Genomic DNA, 20,882 nt, shown 5'->3' on the forward strand with positions numbered 1-20,882 from the left:
CACAATGGAACAGCAGTTGTCAAACTTTCCAGTCTCAAGATACCGTTACATACTTAAAAATTAAGAGTATTTGTCTGGGTTATATCTATCAAAATTTACCATATTAGAAGTTAAAACTAAAGTTTTAAAATAGTCATTAATTTTAAACTATACCATAAGCCCATTACATGTTAACATAAGTAATATATTTTATGAAAAATATTTTCATAACAAAAAATTTGGCAAAAGGAACAGCATTGTTTCACATTTTTACAAATCTTTTGTAATATTTGGCTTAAGGAAATACATCTGGATTCTCATGTCTGCTTCTGTGTTCAGTCTGCTGAGATATGTTATTTTGGTTGAATGATATAAAGAAAATCCTAAGACCCTCCAAAAGGGTCTCACGGATACCACGGCTCACCAGTCCCCACTTTGAGAACCAGTATTATAATGCAAAGGTGAGAAGGGTTTTACTGTAAAATGGAAGATTATAAATATGTAGATATTTTGTAATATGTCTATTACAACCACACACTACCACTGTAGCATGAAAGCAGCCACAGCTGATGTATAAACTAATGAGCTTGTCCATGTTCCAATAAAATTCTGTTTACCAAACTAGGCAGCCAGTCAGATCTGGTCCATGGGCCTTAGTCTGTCCATCCCTGTGACAGAAGATAACTAAACGAATTAGACATGGGTCTTGCCCTTAAAAAAATGCATAGCTAGTAGAGGTAATAAGACAAGTATCCACTACTAACACTATTAATACAAAACAGAATGAGATACACGTCATGTGAGAAATCTCACAAAAGATACTTTCAGACCTCAACGTCACTAGAGAGTACCTCAAATTGGGAAGGTTCCAAGGAGAATGTGGGCATTGAAGGATGGGCTGAGTTTTGACAGAAAGTCTCAAGAGGAAGGAGAGTGTTCCAAGCGGAGAGAATGTTAAAGCCAAAGACAATAATGGAAGGAAGCACTCGGCAAATTCAAGTAATATAAGTAGCACCAAAGTGTAGGAGCAGAGAAAGTGAGGACAGAAAAACACAGTGAAATGCCACTTACTCAAATCTAGGTCACTAGGCAGTGGGCCTTGAGTGCCAGGCCCAGGGATTTGGATATCGTCTGAGATGTACTGAGGCTTCACTGACCATTTCCACAGGAGAGCTGACTTATCAGCCAGGTATAGTAAGATTAACTGGAAGGCAAAGCACAGGATGTGTTTGCATGTGTCCAACTATAAGCAGTGACCCCAGGTGACAGGCTGGTGGATTAGACTAAGCAAGAGGAAATAAGGACCTGAACAAAAACAATGACAGGAAGATCAGAAAGGAGACATAGGCACGCAACATCTAACATGTGTAGCAGTTCACTACGGATAGAGGGGAGGAGAGAGTGCATAATCAAAGATGGCTCTGAGGTTTCGAGTCTGAAAGAAGGAAGAAAGATGGTAAGGAACAGGAAGGTCAGGAAAAGGGACAGAGTTTGATCATGAACATATTCCACATATCACATATTGCCAGGCACAAGTTTGAATGCTCACAAATCCCAAACTCTCTTTGGTGGGAAAAAAATGCATTTTATAATTCCAACACCTTGTCAAAATTTTTCCAAATCTGTGCCTCTTGAAATCTCCTCCAAGTCCCTAGTACTCTGAAATATAACAGAATTTCTAAGTTTTTATTCTTTCTCCACTTTGATTCTATTTATAAGCTTCTAGAGTCAGTATATACTTCAGCTCATTATAAATACAATATTAGGTATCAATGAAATAACTAATGAGACCTCTTTCAGAAGCTTGGATACATAGTAAATAACTCCCATTAAAAAAAAAAGTGGTTAGAACTGTCTCTGTTTGAAGAATGTTGTAATTCATTCTTAGATACCTCGTAAGTTTTCTGAAAGTCTTATATTAACCAAAAAGTCTGAAGGTTGATGTCAGGTTGCTGAAAGATTTTATTTCTTACAGTCTTTTGAAAAGTTATAGTGAGGGAATTTTGAAAGCTGTACTCGAGTTTCCTTTTGTCTCTTAAAAGGCCCAAAATGTGGGGCACCTAGGTGGCTCAGTCAGTCAAGCATCTGACTTCAGCTCAGGTCATGATCTCACGGTTCCGGAGTTGGAGCCCCACACTGGGCTCTGTGCTGGTGATGCAGAGTTTGCTTGGGATTCTCTCTCTCCCTCCTTCTCTCTGCCCATTCCCTGCTTGCTCACTCTCTCTCAAAAATAAATAAAGTTAAATTAAAAAAAAAAAAGGCCAAAAATGTATGTGGGAATGATACAACAAATGACCCAAATAAGATTTTCAGTCAAGAACAGGCCCACATCTTCAGCCTGCTGAAGAAGGAACAGAGGGATGGAAGGTGAAATACATGGAATCAAGATAAAAATGCTCTAAATTTACTAGTTGCCTAAAGAAAGCCGTGATATAGTAGTTATTCTGTACTCCCAAGGTAGATTTAGATGGATTGAAAAAAAATAAGGGGAGAATGTGATAACAAAGCAGAAATATGAAAGAGTCTTCACCCATGATAAATCATCTAAAAATCTCCTAGTGAGGGGCGCCTGGGTGGCTCAGTCAGTTAAGTGTCTGACTCTTGATTTTGGCTCAGGTCATGGTCTCACAATTCATGAGACCGAGCTCCGTGTCGGGCTCTGCACTTATGGTGTGGAGCCTGCTTGGGATCATCTCTCTCTCTCTCTCTCTCTCTCTCTCTCTCTCTCTCTCTCAAAATAAATAAATTGACTTTTTAAAAAAAGCTTCAAAACCTCCCAGTGAAATACACGTTCAAAGATGGCTATAGCATGCATGACAAGAGACAGAAATGTGCACTGATGTGCTCCTATAAATCCCATCACCTTCTTCCATGAATGCTTTCCTATTAGCTCCCTAGTTGCAAGCTCAAAACCTGAGGCATCCTGGATTCCTTCCTCTTGCTCCCCTAACATTCGATAGGTTGCCAAGTCCTACAGATGCCATCTCTAACATTTCTTGTATGATCCCCTCCTTCTCATTTCCATCAGAGCCCAGATCCTCACTCTCCCCATCTGGTCTACTGTGATCCCTTCCTGACTATCTCCCTACCTCAACTGCTTCCCTTTCTATTCCATTCAAATAACCCCTGGCACATTAATTTCCCTAACATACAGTTCTGACCAATCTACCTCCATGCTAAAAAACTGTTCACAGTTCTGTTCTCTTGCCCCCTCTGCTAATTAAATGTGTCCACTTCCTCGATCTCACACAAACTCTTCTTTATGCTTTCTCAACAACCTTGCCTTTCTACTTTTCTTTCAGCCTAGCACCACCTTTCAGTGTCTCCTCCTGCTTTTCCTACAACCTCCATGTGTGGAAGTACAACCCAGCCTTTAAGGTTCAGTGAAGTGACCTCGCAGAACACACGCTGGTGGTTGCTGGGCATGGGGTGGGGGTGGGTGAAAGAGGTCAAAGGTTTCAAACTTCCAGTTATAAAATAAGTAGGTCATGGGGATATCATGTACAGCACTGTGACTATAGTTAGTAACACTGTATTGCATATCTGAAGTTATATGAAGCTAAGAGAGAAGATCTGAAAAATTCTCGTCACAAGAAAAAAGACTTTATGTGTACTGAAGGATGTTAATTAGACTTACTGTGGTGATAATTCTACAACATATACATATATTGAATCATTATGCTGTGCATCTGAAACTAATGTAATGCTGTATATCAATGACATCTCAATTTAAAAAAAAAAAAAGTGCAAAGTCTATCTCTCCTTAAAAAAAAAAAATCTCCCAATTCTCTTTTTATGCCCCACTATCCAGTCTTCCAATAAGCATTTCCAGACAGCATAACGCATGCTACTATGTTACACATATAGATAAACAGGTCAGTTCTTGTAGTCTTCTGATGGCACTTATTGTTGCCTCTCTTGAATCAATGTTACCTAGGAATTTTCTTCATCTCCTTCTCTCCAATTAGACTATGGAACTAGAAAAGTAAGAGCTCAGTGAATAGCTGTTGACTTGAATTTGTTAAAGTGAACTCTCTGAGTTCACCACCTTCCTAAAGAAGTTCCAAAAGTTTTTTTTTTTGTTTTTTTTTTGTTTTTAAGTAGGCTCCACACCCAGCGTGGAGCCCAACGTGAGCTTGAACTCACAACCCCGAGATCTACCTGAGCTGAGATCAAGAGTCGGACACTCAACCAACTGAGCTCCCCAGGCACCCACGTTCTGAAACTTTTTAAGAAAACTCTAGAGCCCATGAAAATTGTAATTGTTATTTAGTCAGTAAACTTTCTAATAGATGAAAGACTCTGAATTGCTTAATTTCAGAAATTCCCAAGAAGAAATTTTTAAAGTTTCTTTTAAAAAAGCAAAATATCGTATGATATCTTTCCCTAACGTCACTCATATGTGGAATCTGAGAAACTCAACAGATGAACATAGGAGAAGGGAAGAAAAAATAAGATAAAAACAGAGAGGGAGGCAAACCATAAGAGACACTTTAAATACAGAGAACAAACTGAGGGTTGCTGGAGGGGAGATGGGTGGGGGGATGGGCTAAATGGGTGATGGGCATTAAGGAGGGCACCTTCCAAGATAACACTGGGTGTTACATGTAAAAGCTGAATCCCTGGGTTCTCCTCCTGAAGCCATTACTACACAGTATGTTAACTAACTTGAATTTAAATTTTTAAAAAAGCAAAATAAGTCCCACTCACAATTCAATTCTTTAAATTCTAATGTTCACTGTGTAACCTGGCTATAGGATGAAACCAGAATCTACAGTCATACCACTGTGGTTTCATCAAAAAACAAAAAACAGTATGATCTAATATTAATGCTTAAGGATAGTAATTATATCAAATACTACAAAGCATAAGATAAGAAGCTACAAAGCAAAACACTGAACATGACCAGGAGGTCCTTGCCTGTTAAATTCATTAACTAGACAGACAGACACAACACACAGCAAAGTGAAGACAGATGCTGGGGTGGGCCAAAGATGGCAGGAGAAAACCCTAAACCTCATTTTCTTCTTTAAAGTTCAGACGTAAGAGTATGAAGCAGCTGATCTTGACTGCCAATAACTGCAAAAGGACACAAGTGTTTTCTGAGGGCTCAGAAGATGCCAGTTATTAGATGTCAAACTAAATTCAGAGATAAGCATGCACAGTGAAGAGCTACGCTGGACCTTCAAAGATAGAGCCCACTTCTACGCTCTAGCAAGGGCAAAGCATTTAGGTGGGTATTAACTTGTCCTGAAAAGTAGAGGTGAAAGCTTCTCTTTTGTTCTCAGTAGCCCAGGCTGCTGGGCTGCTGGCTGGTTTCAGACCTGCCAGTGAGATCTGTAAGAGGAAATCATTTTTGGTTCTGTTCCAACTTCTAATTCAATACCTTGGCAGCATCCGAAACGGATAAGAGCTGTGAACTCATATCTGCCTCAGGTGACAACTAAGATAAGAAGCACACAATGTAAAAATGATGAGAGCTTACTCCCCAAAAGCAACTTTAAATGTAGCTTCTCAAAGCCAGTTACTTCAGGTTATGCTAAGCCTGAAAACATCTTGCTAAGAGAATTGAAAGATTAAATTAATGGAACCTAGTTCAGAAACCTGTTCTTTAGCTGGTATTTTTCATAGTGTTTCTGAAAAATAATTCCATATTAACTATTAGAATAAACTCATAACCAAATTCATCAGACCTGGATGAGTAGAAATTTGGGTAAATAGTTTTTGCAGGTAAACAAACAGTATTTATTTCTCATTAATAGTTTATGATGGTCAATATGGGCCCTAGTGAAAACTGGGCTGTTGATTGCTTTAAGTGAAATGATGGAGTATCAAGGATTGAGCAATGTTTACTGGACAAACCCATATTTCAAGTACCTACACTGCACTGGAGGAGACACAAAAGCATGACTTTACACCCCATGCCCTAAAGGAGTTTTTTTACATAGTGGAAATGAAAAATACAAACAAACAAACATCAGAGGACAACATAATATACTGTAAATTTCAATTATGAAACACAGATAATAGGAGCTTTGGAATTTTAAGACATGACAAGATCTTCTATGTTTATGAGGACTATTTTATAAAGACGATGAACTTCATTGGGCCCTACTAAGTAGTTTTGGATAGGCATGCTTGAAAAGGCATTCTTGGAAGGGCAGAGGAATCAACTAAGGCATGGAAGTAGAATTCACCATGATGTAAGCCAGAAGAAAAAGGACAAGTTGATTAGACTAGAGGTTCATACTGAGAAGAGATGAAAACAAAGTTGGATGGGTAGGTAGAAACAGCAGGACTTAATGTCACTTTGCACATCTTTGTTACTTATTCCAGACCTTCCTCAACTTACAATGGGGTTACATCCCGATAAACCCATCATAAGTTGAAACTATGGTAAGTCAAACGCATTTAATACACCTAAACTATTGAACATCGCACTTAGCCTACCTTAAATGCACTTAGAATACTTATACTAGCCTACAGTTTGACAAAGTCATCTAAAACAAAGCCTATTCCCGGGGCACCTGGGTGGCTCAGTTGGTTGAGTGTCCGACTTCAGCTTGGGTCATGATCCCACAGTCTGTGAGTTCGAGCCCCGCATCAGGCTCTGTGCTGACAGCTCAGAGCCTGGGGCCTGTTTCAGATTCTGTGTCTCCCTCTCTCTCTGACCCTCCCCTGTTCATGCTCTGTCTCTCTCTGTCTCAAAAATAAACGTTAAAAAAATTTTTTAATAAAAATAAAAAAATAAAACAAAGCCTATTCTCAATAAAATGTTGAATATCATACAATTAATTGCACAGTGCACTACAGGTAAAAAACAGGATGGCTGTATAGGTACAGAATGGTTGTAAGTGTGTTGGTTGTTTACCTCATGATTAAGTGGCTAAAAGGGGCTGTGGCTCATTGCCACTGCCCCGCATCATGAAAGAGTATCGTGCCACATCACCAGCCCAGAAAAAAAATCTAAATTCAAAATTCAAAGTATAGTTTCTAGTGAATTTGTATTGCTTTCACACCATCATAAAATAGAAAACTGGTAAGTTGAACCATCATAAGTTGTGGACCATCAATATATGTATATTAAATTTACTGAATTGATGTGGTAGGTAATAGGGAGCCCTGGGGAGGGTGATTAAGATTACACATTTCAGTTGTTCATTTAAGAAGAGAATATATCATATAAATAGACAAAAATAAGAATCCTCTCTTGGGGCGCCTGGATGGCTCAGTGAGTTAAGCAGCCAACTCTTGACTTTGGCTTAGGTCATGATCTCATCGTTCATAAGTTCAAGCTCTGCGTTGGGCTTCATGCTGACACTGTGGAGCCTACTTAGGATTCTCAATCTCTCTCTCTCTCTCTCTCTCTCTCTCTCTCTGCCCCTCTCCTGCTCATGTTCTCTCTCTCTCTCTCTCTCTCTCTCTCTCTCTCTCCCCCCCACACCCCTTTCAAAATAAATAAAACTTAAAGAAGAATAATCCTCTCTCATTACTAAAATTTGTTTTCTTAGAAGGATTGGCCCAGGATGTGGTCTGATGTTGATTTCCAAATACTTGACATATTTCCATATCATTGGCAAACTGAGCATTTTGGTCAATTTCCTTGATGCTGTATCCATGAAAAGTATTTCAATGTCTAGATGCCAGACATGGAATAAATAAAACTTTCAGAGGATAAAAATAGCTACAATATCTTAAGCAATTCCTATAAGTACTTTGTTAATAACAGTAATGCTGGATTTATTGAGTGTGGTGAAATATGATAAACACTTTGCATATTTCTAATTTAATTCTCACAATAATCCTATGTTGGTAAAATTAACTCAACTTTACAGTTAAGAAACCCAAATTTACAGTAGAAAAGTAACTTGCCCAAAGTCAGGAAGCCAGCAAGTCTTCAAACTCAATCCTGCCTGACTCCAAACCCCAATGACTACACTCTATACCTGAATTTATTTTTTCCCCAAGAGGCATCACTAAAAATAATAAGAATTTATTAGAAGGAATGCATGATACTTGCAGAGAAAATCACATGAGTGTTAGAGCATCATGGTGGGGTCAGTGTATCTTTTTGGCAATATAGCCAAGTGAATTTCTTATATTTTAGTTCAATAAGGTGTTACTCACGAAACTACCATACGAGGAAGTTCAAAACCTCCCCTAGACACTTATGATCGGTGTGATTTGGGCAAGTTACTTAACCTCCCTAAGCCACATGTCTTCATCTGTAAAATGTGGACAATAACAATAGGCACATAACAGGATTGTTCAGAAAATTACATGGCATCACATAAAGTACTTAGCTCAGGGTTTGTTACTGAAAAGTGATAAATTAATGTTTGCAACTTGTATTATTATTCAAGAAAAAAATTATTCAAGCTTCTTAGACCCACTATGTAGCAGAAATCATTACAAAGTTAGGAGTTCAGTAAAGGTCCCTTTGCCCTATGTTGCCATCACCAAACTCCTACTTTTCCTATAAGATTTAGCCCTAAAATCATCTCTTCCCAAAGCCTCTTGCACCATCACAACTCCCAGGCCAAGCAGATGGTCCCATAACCTTAAGTGTGTGTATGTGATTTTTAGTCATTTCACTTAGCATTTTGTACAGTTTTATCCTTTGTGTCCTGCCTCATTCGTTAGAAAGGCAGTCCCCTGAGGACAGGGACTCTCTTACTCATCTCTAAATACCCTTGCCTAGCACGGTGCCTGCCTGCATTTGTATCTCTATGGGACACAGAAATTATGAATATAGTTTCCCAAAACACCAGATTTACTTCAAGAAAAGCCCTGGAAGAATGAAGTGCAACAAACACTATTTTAGAGTAAACTAAAACCTCCCCTATTAAGCCATATGAGAAAGACATCTTCCCAGAAAAGTGAAATTTTCTCATGCTAAATTAGTAAAAAAGCATAAATCAATAAGCTTATGATAAGAAAGGTGATAATAAACAGTTAAAAAGCCTAATGCTGTCACCAAGGATGGGCTTCCTGAAAACTGAAAGAAATTTGTATCACATGTAATCAAATTTGGAAAAAGTCCATGTAGTTTTCTGTGCATGTTCTTCTCTCATTTGGTTTTAGGTATAATAAATCCTGTCTCTTTCACAAGCTCTTTATTTTAAAGAATGAAGATTTTATCTTATTTCCATGGCACTTACTGCCTTTCTTACACATAAAAGGAGTATTTGGATTTTTTTATCTTGGACCATTAACCTAGCAAGTTCTCCCTCTCACCCATCGCTTGAATGCTTTCAGTAAGATACCTCATCTCATGTGATCTTCCTCACAATCCTCTGCAGGAAGAAGGTCAGCATTATGACCCCACTGAGGAAGTTCTACCAGTGCCAGACCTAACCCCTGAGTCTGCAACTCCTTCCACTACCTTACAAGGTACTCAGCTTGAACGCAGGATGGCAGATCACCCACAAAATACATTACTAGTATAAGCTCCAGTAGTAGAAGGCATAAATCAGTGATCGTAGGAAATCTGTGAGGCTTCTCCCTTCAGACAGTCTTGAGGATACCCTCCACTCAGCAATCATGAGCCCAACCTTCTTGCCCTCCCGCTCCCCACCATCACCACCATCCTTGCCCTTTCCCCAGGCATTGACTTACTTAGCCATCCCACGCTGGGAGTGCGCCGCACTCGGGGGTCATCGTCCAGGGTGCGGGTTGCTAGGCAGGGCACTGAGTTCTCAAGCGGGCTGCGGGCTTTAGTGTCAGAAGCAGAAGACAGGAGGAGGAGGACACATGAGCAGCCACAGCAAGGATGAGGATGGAAGCATTAATTAAGAAGAAAAAATACTAAAGCAAATCACACAAGCGGGTTAAAGAAGAACAATGACATGTTACATTGACACACACACCCCCTCCCATGACCCTTCGATGGAGCAAATCCCCACACACAATGAAAAAGCCTAAAAAAATACATTCCATCATTATCGTTCCCCAAGTACCAGCGAACGATCCGCCCTGCAGTCCAAATACACAAAACAGGGATTGTGTCCAGAAGAAAGATTTACATCATGAACAGTAATCTGAAGATGTAAGATCAAGACGGGTAATAATTTTGCACCACATAAGCACACACAGAGGGAAGTTACATGTAGTTTTGTAAAGCACGGCGGGGGGTGGGGGGCGGGGAGTTATATTAGTAAGGAGCTTTCTTATGATCTACCCTACAGACCCTTCTATGGATCTTGTACAGAAATGCAGAAAGCAACATTCCATATTTTCACTTTTGAGATATTTTCCTTGATGAACACAGAACTGGTTTTCAATTTCCTTTGCCTCTGCTTTTCAGTCCTTCAGAAACACGAGACTGGGAGGTCGATGAATCAACACCTTAATATAAACCAATTCAGAAATGCATGTTGCCCCTCAGTTTCTGGCCCCTTTAATACTTATTTTACTATAATTTTAATACTCGGTGCACTCATGCCAAATCTTAGACCAAATCAAAGACAGATTAACGATGCAAGCTAAATGCATAGTATGGCTTCTCTAGATATTTTTCATCAGCTGGAAAGCACCACAAACTTCTGCCTGAAGATAATTTCATTTGGGCTTCATGTCATCTATTTTGCTATTCTTATCAAATACCTCACTCCAAGGCTAGTAAGAAATAGGGAGCATAATTGTCCTTCAAGGAACAATGAGGCAGGAAATACCTAACCATCAGACTACATACAATTTGACTTGAGAGACTTTTAATATCAGAGAGAGTCATTAAATAATCAAGGCAATAAAACATATCCAATCAAAAACAAAGATCAGATAATCTATTCACACAAGTGTGCAAATTACAGGGCAGACAAATGGTCTTTTTAAGGCTACTGGTGACTTGGGAGGTCAAGTTTTGAATGGAATCATTTACAAATTAATGCAAGTTTATGGCCAAATTTGGGCATCCAGTACATTATAAAATCTAGAAACATTTTTGTCAATTTATCTGTCTGTGTTTAAAAGCTGTAAATAAAGCCAGGACTTGTGAGCAGGCCATCTGTGCCAGCACCTGTTTGAGGCAAATCTGATGTCTCCTCTTTGCAATCTGAATTTTTAATTGTTTCCCATAACTGAACTTCTTTGCAAGTTTTTATTGCACTAAGAAAAATGAAGAAAGGAAAATGAATCAGTTGAGATTATTCCAAAATTGCTTTTGTCAAGCAGGAGGCAATTAGAAACATATATTATCAGACTGACCAGGTTTCACCACCTATTTCCTTTGACAATCGAGTGATCTGCTTAAAGGGCCCATATTCCAGCCAATTTAGCTGAAAGAAGTGCGAGATATGGGACCACTACAGCCATCTATCTAGGCCTTAGCAAAGATCGACTGAAATTCCAGGTCAGTGAGAATTGACAGAGGTCAGGAATGTAAAGTAAACTCGAAAAAGCGTTCACATTCTTTAGCTTCTGAGCAGTGTGAAGCTACCCAAATTTTATCACTGATAGCATGGCCTGCCCCTAACGTGAGTACAAGAGGTCAGCAGCTGCTCTGAAACTCGGGTGCTGATAACATGACTTTCCCCAACAGCTTCTCTCCCCCCCCCACCCCTCCCAAGATGTTAGTGTGTTATTTGTGGGGAGCTAAAGCTGGAAACTCCTTTCTGCATATACAGCCTCTACTGATGCTGAGCAGCACCATCAAGGGGACAGCAGAACGGAGCCTGGCACACACCAGCCAAGAACCTGGCTCCAAAGACAGGCATGAAAAATGAAACTGCCCGTAGAGGCTTGGCACCTGTGTTTTAGCAAAGCTGATTGGAGCCATCTGGCTGCTTACTCGCATGAAAAGTGGGAGGTTCACAGCACCCATTACTTATGTTGGCATATTCCAACATTTTGATTTGTTGGACCCTCTATGTACTTCTGTGCAGGAAGAGATACAAACTCTGTAACCTTTTCATGTTGCTTTTTTTCTCTCTTCACAAAGATACGATTTTGAAAAGTTGTTCCCAAAGCTGGAGCCGAACTTTCTATAATTATACCACGATAATGACATATTATGTACACCTTTCCTAGATAATGCTTTCATTGTACCTCTTCTACACTTAAGCTGCAAAATAAACAACTTAGCTTTGCGATTATCATACACATTCTCTTCTAAATCATTTTTGCCTGGCTCCAGGCATAAACAAGATAGAAATTAGTTTGTATTATTGTGACTTGATGAGAGAGATGTAAAGATCTACAGCTCCAAAGATTTCAAAGTGGTGGTTTCCTGTATCTAGACTGAAGAAAAAGGTGTTGTGAGGAGGTTTTTTAATGATTCATGTTACCCTTGAGATCAGCTTGTCCAAAACCATCAATCCTAATCTGTTCAAGGGAGGGTGTGCCTACTTGAATCATGCAAATAAACCCAAAACAACTTCTCCAGCAAAATGTATTTTGAACAATCCTATTAAGAAGGAAATAAATTTCACTCATGTTAAAGTTTTAGGACTCTTTTAGGATCGCAGTGTTGTTTGTTCAAGTAGGCATCCTGAAACTAATAGTACACCTTATGTTAACTGGGATTTGAATAACAACTTTCTTTTTAGTATTTATTTATTTTGAGAGAAAGAGAGAGAGACAGAGAGAGAGAGAGAGAGAGAGAGAGAGAGAGAGAGAGAGAGAGAATTGCAAGCAGGCTCCACACTGTCAGCACAGAGCCCAACTCCGGGCTTGAACCCATGAACCGTGAGACCATGACCCGAGCTGAAACCAAGAGTTGGATGCTCAACCAACTGAGGCACCCAGGAGCCCCTGAATAAAACTTTTTTAAAAAATTGTCATTGAGCATGTACTATGCATTCCACAACTATTTACCCAGAAAGTTTAACCCAGGAGTATTGGCCACATTTCACCTATAAACACATGAAACATGTTGCCTAGAAATCTCCTTTTGGAAAGCCAAAAAAGACATCCAACTGCCATGTTTGGAGTGTACCCCTGCCTAGATATAAATTGACTTCCAGATCCCTTCAACATCACATGATTACACAAAGTAAAAGACCTGGTGTGGGAAATAAACTGTTGTTGAGGAAGCTCGTTACCCTTTGTAGGTTAATTAGCATATTGTTATTAAGCACACTAGGTTGTCCATCTTTTTATGCTTGGGAAAATTATTTTATTTCTGAGCTCAGGCTTTTCATATGCAAATGGAGATAATGATATATACATTAGAAACATCATGGAGAACAATGCCCCGTGTATAATAAATGCTCAAGTAATAGGAGATTTATTGTTGTTGCTATTGCTACTAATGTCATTGATGGAATGTTTCCTTTGCTCAGCATCCTCAGGGGTGTTGGAAAGCACCAAAGACAGAAACTGTGGCCTAATTTAATTCAACTTTAAATGCAAAAGGTGATTTTTAAGAAATCAGGTTGATGAACGTGAAAAGATCTCCTTTTTGCCCTTTGTTATTTGTACTGAAACTAGCCTTGAGTAGATGAGGCATGCTTAATCATTCTTGGAAGACATTCATTTTATTCCCCCTTTTTTCCTTTTGGGAAGATAAGATAAAGAGTCCATTGTGCTCACATTTCCTCTTTGCCTTCCCTCCTTTTTCACATTTTCCTGTCCTTTCCTCTCCTTTTCTCTTTGTCTTTTGTAGAGACCAGAACGTAGTCTCAGATCGTAGTCCCAGAGAGTAGTAGTCCCACCTACTCTCCTAACTGCTCTTATAGCAAGATGGGGCTGGGGAAAACAAGACTTCACAAAGGTATCCCTATCAAGGATCTCTGGGAAGATAATTACCCAGGGGTGGCAGCAGCAAACAGGTTAAGGGCCCTTTAAGTACATCTCTCTTCCATATGGGGTAGGATATGACAAAGAGAATCATTCCATTTCTCTACTCCATCAGAGACCCAGGCTGTGTAACATAGACTGGCAATTAATAAAATATAAAATTTGTTTATCTCATGGTAACATCCTGCTATACATATATTATTATTCATACATATATTATTATCATTGCTCAGACATATTGATCAATCTTTATTTCCTAACTGAAAATATAAAGCCCACAAGTGACACTTCATTATGTATTATTTGGCATCTCTAAAGTTGATAATGAAATTAGCACTGTTTTAAAAATAAAACTCCAAGAATTTTTCATTTACATAGTAGTAGAAAAACAAAATTGAGACGCACAAAAAAAATAACAGAATACAAAATAATGGTGGTGAATTGAGTCTCTGTCCTTGATTTTAAATGTGAAAGGCATTAAATTTGCCCCTTTAAATATTTCTGAATAGCTGTTCCTTACAGTAATATCTCACATTATGCTTCTTAAAATATGTCTCCCAAAAATATCTCATCTACTCCTGGTTGTATAAATAGAATAAAACATTACTACCTTTATTTACAGATATAAAAAAAAAAAATGAGGCTCAGGGATATTATGTGAATTGCTCAAAATCACGCTGCCACTATGTGTGAGTCCAGGACTAGAATGAAGCCTTTAGAAAAGACGGTACCACGTCTCCAAGAAGAAGATTATAAAGTGGGCCTTCAAATCTAAAACTAAAAAAACTCATTTGTGTTCTATCTCTTACGTCTGACCCTCATTGCCATAAAGAGCAGAACAGACTACCAAATACTGGGAGGAGAAGAGTTGGGAGAAAATGTGTTGTTTATTTAAAGATCTGAGCATTACAAATCTGGAAGATCAGACACCTGCCTAGGGAAGAGAAAGGAAATAAGAATGGTGTCTGATAGATGAATTAGGAATCAGTGTTATTAAGTTACTGTTATTAAGGAATATTAAGGCACTTTTCTAGAAACTTTCCATGGATTCGTTCATTTAATCGAAGTCTGAGAAGAGCTTGATCGTTCACTGGGTTCTGGCCAGGACATTCATCTGTGATGTGCAAATGAACGCAGAATTAGAGTCCTGAACAAAACAGATGGATATGTGCTGTTGGATTTTGGAGAGAGCTGATTGTATGCAGAAAGGCACCTGGGAAGATGACACTCATTTTAAAGCAATGTGAGCCTGAGAAACAAATTGTTGATTGACCCATCTCAGAACTGGGAAAACAAGATGGCCTGCTTCAGAGGAACAGCATCTCTGTGGGAAGTTAGGAAAATGCTGGCCCTTACCCACTGAGTCAGGGACCAGGTCTGAATTCAAGGGTACAGGGAGAGGGGAGCTGCCCAGTGGAACAACCCAGCCAGAAACAATTGGGATAAACTGGAATCCAAAACTCAGACAAAAAAGCTAAGACTTTCTAAAGGGACTGAGAAAGCTGCCAACCTGGCGGTGGTCCCAGCCAGATCTACATCGTGCCAGTATCTAGGCAGCTTGATCTGACATCCAAACCAAATAGCTTGAAAATGCCTAATCTCAAATCAGATCCAAAGCAAGGAGAGTCTAGCTAATCCCGCTTACATTTCAATGGGACCTAGAATTACCATCAACAAAAAAACCTGACTTCTTTCCATGGTTTGTTCTGTGTTGCTAACCAAGGTCTATGTTACGGTAGGTAACAGTCCTAGCAAACACTTTTGAAAATAGCTAATGGTGATATGTACTTAGGTCAGAAGAAGCAGTGTGAGAGCTAGTGAGGAAGCAGCATCTAGCCTGGAAAGAAACAATGAAAAGAGGAATCCAGGGAGAAAAGAAGTGATGGTAACAAGTAGTGGGAGCGAGTAGATCACAGTTTTCATGTCTGACAGGAAAAAAAAAAGGTGGGTTGCAAACTGATGATAAAACCCAGAGGCTCAATCAGGAGCAAGCCCTGGGTCCCTAGAGCTGGCTCTGGAGCAGCCACCTTTTCCAACTCATCACCTACCTGCTGGAGCAGCTTTATTAAGTCTTAGATTCTCAGTGCGGTTTAGGGTTTCTCTGTTGGCAAAGAGTAAAATGAATGAGGGAGAAAGACTCTTCCTAAGGAACTATATGATGAGAAAGGGCTTCCTCCTCTCTCATACTCCATTTGGTATTAGCTACCAATACCAAAGGGCAGAGAAAATAAATCAGCACTATATCCATGAGTCTCTTCCCAAATAATAAGCTACAGAACAAATATCATTCCAGAAACCACTCTTACTCAGTATGAGATTTTTCTTCCTTAATTGTGCTTTTGGTAGAGTGATCTTTTTGATTACCATGTGCCAGTCACCATTTTGAACATTTTACATATATTATCTCATTTAATTTTCATTATCTATACTGTTTTACAAACATGGAAACTACTAAATTACCTTTCTAACTTTTTACTGAAAAAAAAAAAACTAAAGAAAAATGGGGTCATGAAATTGAATTAGGAAAAAATGAAATTCATAGTTTAGGTATAACTGGATAACCAAAGTCACTTTAGTAAAGGGCATGTGTACTCCCAGACAGTGGAGGGTAAAGAGCAGATTTCTATGACAGTCGAGGGGTAAAAAAAAAAAAAAAAAAAAAAAAAAAAAAAAATGAAGAAGCCAAGGGGAAAAAAACAGGGACAAACTGATGACGGCATTGCCCCAATTTCCACAAAGGTAGTTAGTGAAAGCTGACTATTCAAATTAAGGTTCCCAGTTGGTTTTTGTCCTTAAATCAGGTCTCATTCATCTTTTATAACCTTAGACAATACATATCAGAAGGATCCATTTAAATGGAATATTTAAAATATATTTAAATAAAAAATATTTTAAAATTAATATTTTTTAAAAATCAGACCATCCTAACAAACCATTATTCCTTACAACAGTTATCAGGTAACCTTGTCATAAACATCTTACTAAAGAATTTGCATACATACCAATTAAGTACAAACTTTACTTTCACTTTCTAATAAAAAGCAAACAAAATACATCTTATTAGATTTTTAAATACTGCCAAGGAATGTTCCTAGGCTTAAATGTTCTTTCATAGTATATACTATAATAATACAGATTATCTAAGTATCCCAAACCAAATTATTAAGTAGAACTATATGAAAGTGCTGACAGTCAACTTTACCCACAAAATGGCAATTTCATATGGTTCAAGGTAAAATGATAGTAAGCAACAGGGGGCAAAAGAAAATCTAACACCAGAAGAAATGAAAACCTAATGCTAACTCCATAAAAATACCTCAATTAATATATTGGGAAATTATAGCACTTGCCTAAAATTTAGTACCTGGCAGATGTGTCCATCAGAATTCACAGATGTCTCAGACAAGTGGTAATTTTGCAATTAACATCTTGGAAGCTAGCCTGATTCTTCCCTGATTTATTACAAATACAAATGTTTTTCATTTCTTTTAAAAAACATTAAACCACCTTGAACCCAGCTACATTGGGACCCTAAACAACGAGCTAATCTTTAGCTATAGAGAGACAGTGGTAGCCTGTTAAGTGAGTATGATGCTAAATGTTTGCAAAAACCAACTCTCCAGGGGAAAGTGCATGCGTGTGTGTGTGTGTGTGTGTGTGTGTGTGTGTGTGTGTGTAATAAATTTTACTGATATAAAGGACAGGCAGCACACATACAAGTAATAATAAAATATAGGATACTCTGTTGTGAATTGCATATAGTCAGTTGATTCTGACCAAACATAGTTGCAACATCCTTGTTGAATATCCATTATCATATATGTTAACAGGTAGGATAAAAGTGAAACAATGAAGACAAAGTGGATAATAGTTTTTGAATGCCAGCAGAACATATACTTGATTCCTTATGCCCCTCACATTTTAAAAGCTGTTATGAACTGAATATTTGTATCCTCACAATATTCATATGTTGAAATCCTAACCCTCCTACCCAATGTGATAGTAGGAGGTGGGGCCCTTGGGAGAAAATTAGGTTATGAGGGCAGAGCGTTCCTGAATGGGATTAGTGCCCTTATGAAAAGAGACAGGAGAAAGATGATGGATCTCTCTCTGCCATGTGAAGATACAATGAAAAGACAACCATCTACAAGCAATGAAGAGGGCCTTCACCGAAAACCCAATCTATGGCACCTTGATCTTGGACTTCCCAGCCTCCAGAATTGTGAGAAATAAATGCTTGTTGTTCAAGCCACCCAGTCTATGGTCATTTGTTAAGAGCTCAAGCTTACTAGGCAATGGCTATAGACACTAGACACATTTAATCGGCATTATTAGCATTTTCTCCATCACTTTTTAAAGTCTATAGACAAGTGACAAAACATAAATCAAGCCCTGATTTGAATTTTCTGAATTCTTTGGTGTAAATACTACCACAATGACTTATTGCAAGTGACCAAAATGAAGCCTATGAACAAAGAGTTGGGAAGAAATGACAGCACACCATTTTATGTGTGTTTATATATACACAATAGATGGTAATAACCTGAAGTGTATAAACTCTAGTAGCATGCAATAAAATAAATAGGAAATAGTGAATCTGAATGAGTATTTATTACCTTTGTTTTTAATATCATTATTTAATTGTATACATACATAATTTGATATTTAATACTATCTGTGCTTAACAACTGGCTTGCAAAATTCCTGACTGGCTCTTGTGAATAGATAGAAGCAGCTCCATCACACCACTGGAAAATTAAAAAAAAAAAATCCCAATTCTAAAGTATACATTGCAGCTATTAACTACTCTATTGCCATCATAACTAAAGAAAGCAATGTCTATTTTCTAGCCTATACCAGTAGAGTAAAGTGACTGAAGTTTATCTAGATTTTTCGGTGTTAGAACTAGGTCCAACACTAGATACAAGATTCTCATTTATTAAAATAGTAGCAACAACTTTATAATTCTTTGTTTTAGAAATGTATTCTGAGATATTTCATAGTTAAAGATGTTAAGTAATTAAACCCGAACATATAAAGGTAACTGTGTAAACTTGCAAGAAGAATATAAGTGCCTCTAGAAAACCAAAAATTTATCGGGTACCTGGGTGGCTCAGTCAGTTAAGGGTCCAACTATTGATTTCAGCTCAGGTCATGATCCCACAGTGACTGAGTTCAAGCCCCGCCTCAGGCTCTGAGCTGACCAGCACAGGGCCTGCCTGGGATTCTCTGTCTCTGTCTGTCTCTCTCTCTCTGCTCCTCCCCTGCTTGTGCTCTTTCTCTTTCTCTCTCTATCTCTCTCTCCCCGTCCCTCCCTCCCTCCGAAAATAAACTTGAAAAAAAACCCAAAAATTTGCCATCTGACCATTTATAATAACGTATTTTAGAGGTACATGAAAGTCATTACTGTAGAATCTCTCTAAGTCAAATCTTGCCTCTGGATATTTAAAAGGAGTTAGGTAACACAAAGGCCAATAAAAACATGTTTAAAAAGGCCTAATCTTATTCCATGCTTCAGGGTGTAAACTGATCAGCTGAAGAGCTGGGAAGGAAGAGCTGACTGCTCTCCCTATTTGCTTTCTGCCCGGCATATGTAACATTTCACAAGTGAAAGGTGAATGACAAAGGCAATTTCAACTTAGCTCTGAAGTATAAAGATCTACTGATAGGATAAAAGAACTGAATGATGGATGATATCAACTCATTAGCTGTATTCCACATCCAAATATTTTCTCCTGAAGCACAAAATACTGGCCTCCAAGATCCATCTGTTCTTAATTTCTACTCTAATTGCACTTCATGAAAATGAAGCTCAACCCAGACTGGTGGAAGCCACGCTCCCTCTGCCATATGCATTCCGCTTCTCTTTGCAAATACAGTGATACTTGAAAACAATGCACTTTCTTGCTTCTCTACAGTAAGTACCAGCTTCGGGATAAAAAAAAATTGATCTCCAAATCATGGAATTTCATTTCATATGAAGAAAAGAATAAGAAATAAGATTAAAGACAGACTTTTACTTTAGTTGCCATAATTTTAAAAATAGGCATTGGGGGCTCCTGGGTGGCTCAGTCAGTTAAGCGTCTGACTCCTGACTTCAGCTTATATCATGATCTCACGGTTTGTGAGTTTGAGCCCCACATCAGGCTCTGTGCTGACAGTGTGGAGCCTGCTTGGGATTCTGTCTCCCTCTCTCTGCCCCTCCCCCACCTGCTTGCTCTCTCTCGCTCGCATTCTCTTTCTCTCTTTCTCTCTCAAAATAAAAAATAAACTAAAAAAAAAAAAAAAAAAGAATACAGGGGTTGTTTTTAAAACAAAGTATTTGTGACATCAGTTGTAACCAACTGGTCATCCTATAACATTTCCAGCCATTAAACTCTTCAAAATACAATTAAAAAGAAAACAAAGAAAACAAAGACATACATAAAAAATAAAATATTTCCAGTCAGCACCAATATTCCAGATAATGATAGAACCATCAAACTGTAGTGGGAATATTTTAGATTAGATTCTTCTTCTTGTCAATGTTTTTTTATAAAGCGTTTTATTTTGAATTATTTATTTATAATTTGTTTTGCTTTTAAAAAAATTTATGGTAACAGTTATATCAATGCGTAAGTCACTCAATAAAACCGACCTTTTCATTTGGTTCTATTTAATGACTAGACACTCATTAAGAAACTACAATAATGGAATGGCTCAAAAATACACCAGAGAAAGTTTGCTAATAGTGAGCTCTCTTCCAGCCAACGCTTAATTTTAACACTAAGTCAGAAAACTCAGTTTCCAGAAATGGAGTAGCTAAGTTAGAATTCAGTTTATACAATTCATTTAGTCCACCTTTTCCAGGGCAAAATATCTTACACTATTCTGTACATACAGATGAGGGCAATGAATTAGAAGTTCCCTTATCTACTCATTTCTCTTGGTACCAAAAAAGACCAGGGGTGGGATGACAGAGAGCTGGTTTTACCAACCCAATGCTTAGCAACACTTTCGCCATGCTTTCATTCTCAGACTTCATTGAAATTAGCTTCTCCCTCTTCAGATTATACCCAACCATGAAATGTATTTGAAACAAAAACAATAATACAAAAGATATTTTACAGAAAAGTCTGCCAAATGCAAGAGTATAAACAAGACACAGTGCCTTTCCTATTACTATA

At 38.2% G+C, this 20,882-nt stretch overlaps 1 protein-coding gene across 4 annotated transcripts in view; it reads right to left on the reverse strand.

Annotated features, from left to right (window-relative positions):
• Positions 1–20,882, reverse strand: part of SLC4A4 (solute carrier family 4 member 4) — a 353,101-nt gene that overhangs the window by 175,152 nt on the left and 157,067 nt on the right. For 2 of the 4 annotated variants that reach the window (XM_027058126.2, XM_027058106.2), the window contains exon 7: positions 9,598–9,693. The exons of the other annotated variants lie outside the window; for them this stretch is intronic. In XM_027058126.2, coding sequence (XP_026913927.1) covers positions 9,598–9,693 — 96 coding nt within the window. The remainder of the gene's footprint in view (positions 1–9,597; positions 9,694–20,882) is intronic. 4 annotated transcript variants of the gene reach the window in all.

Source organism: Acinonyx jubatus, chromosome B1 (assembly GCF_027475565.1).
Source record: "Acinonyx jubatus isolate Ajub_Pintada_27869175 chromosome B1, VMU_Ajub_asm_v1.0, whole genome shotgun sequence".
NCBI classification, from domain to species: domain Eukaryota; kingdom Metazoa; phylum Chordata; class Mammalia; order Carnivora; family Felidae; genus Acinonyx; species Acinonyx jubatus.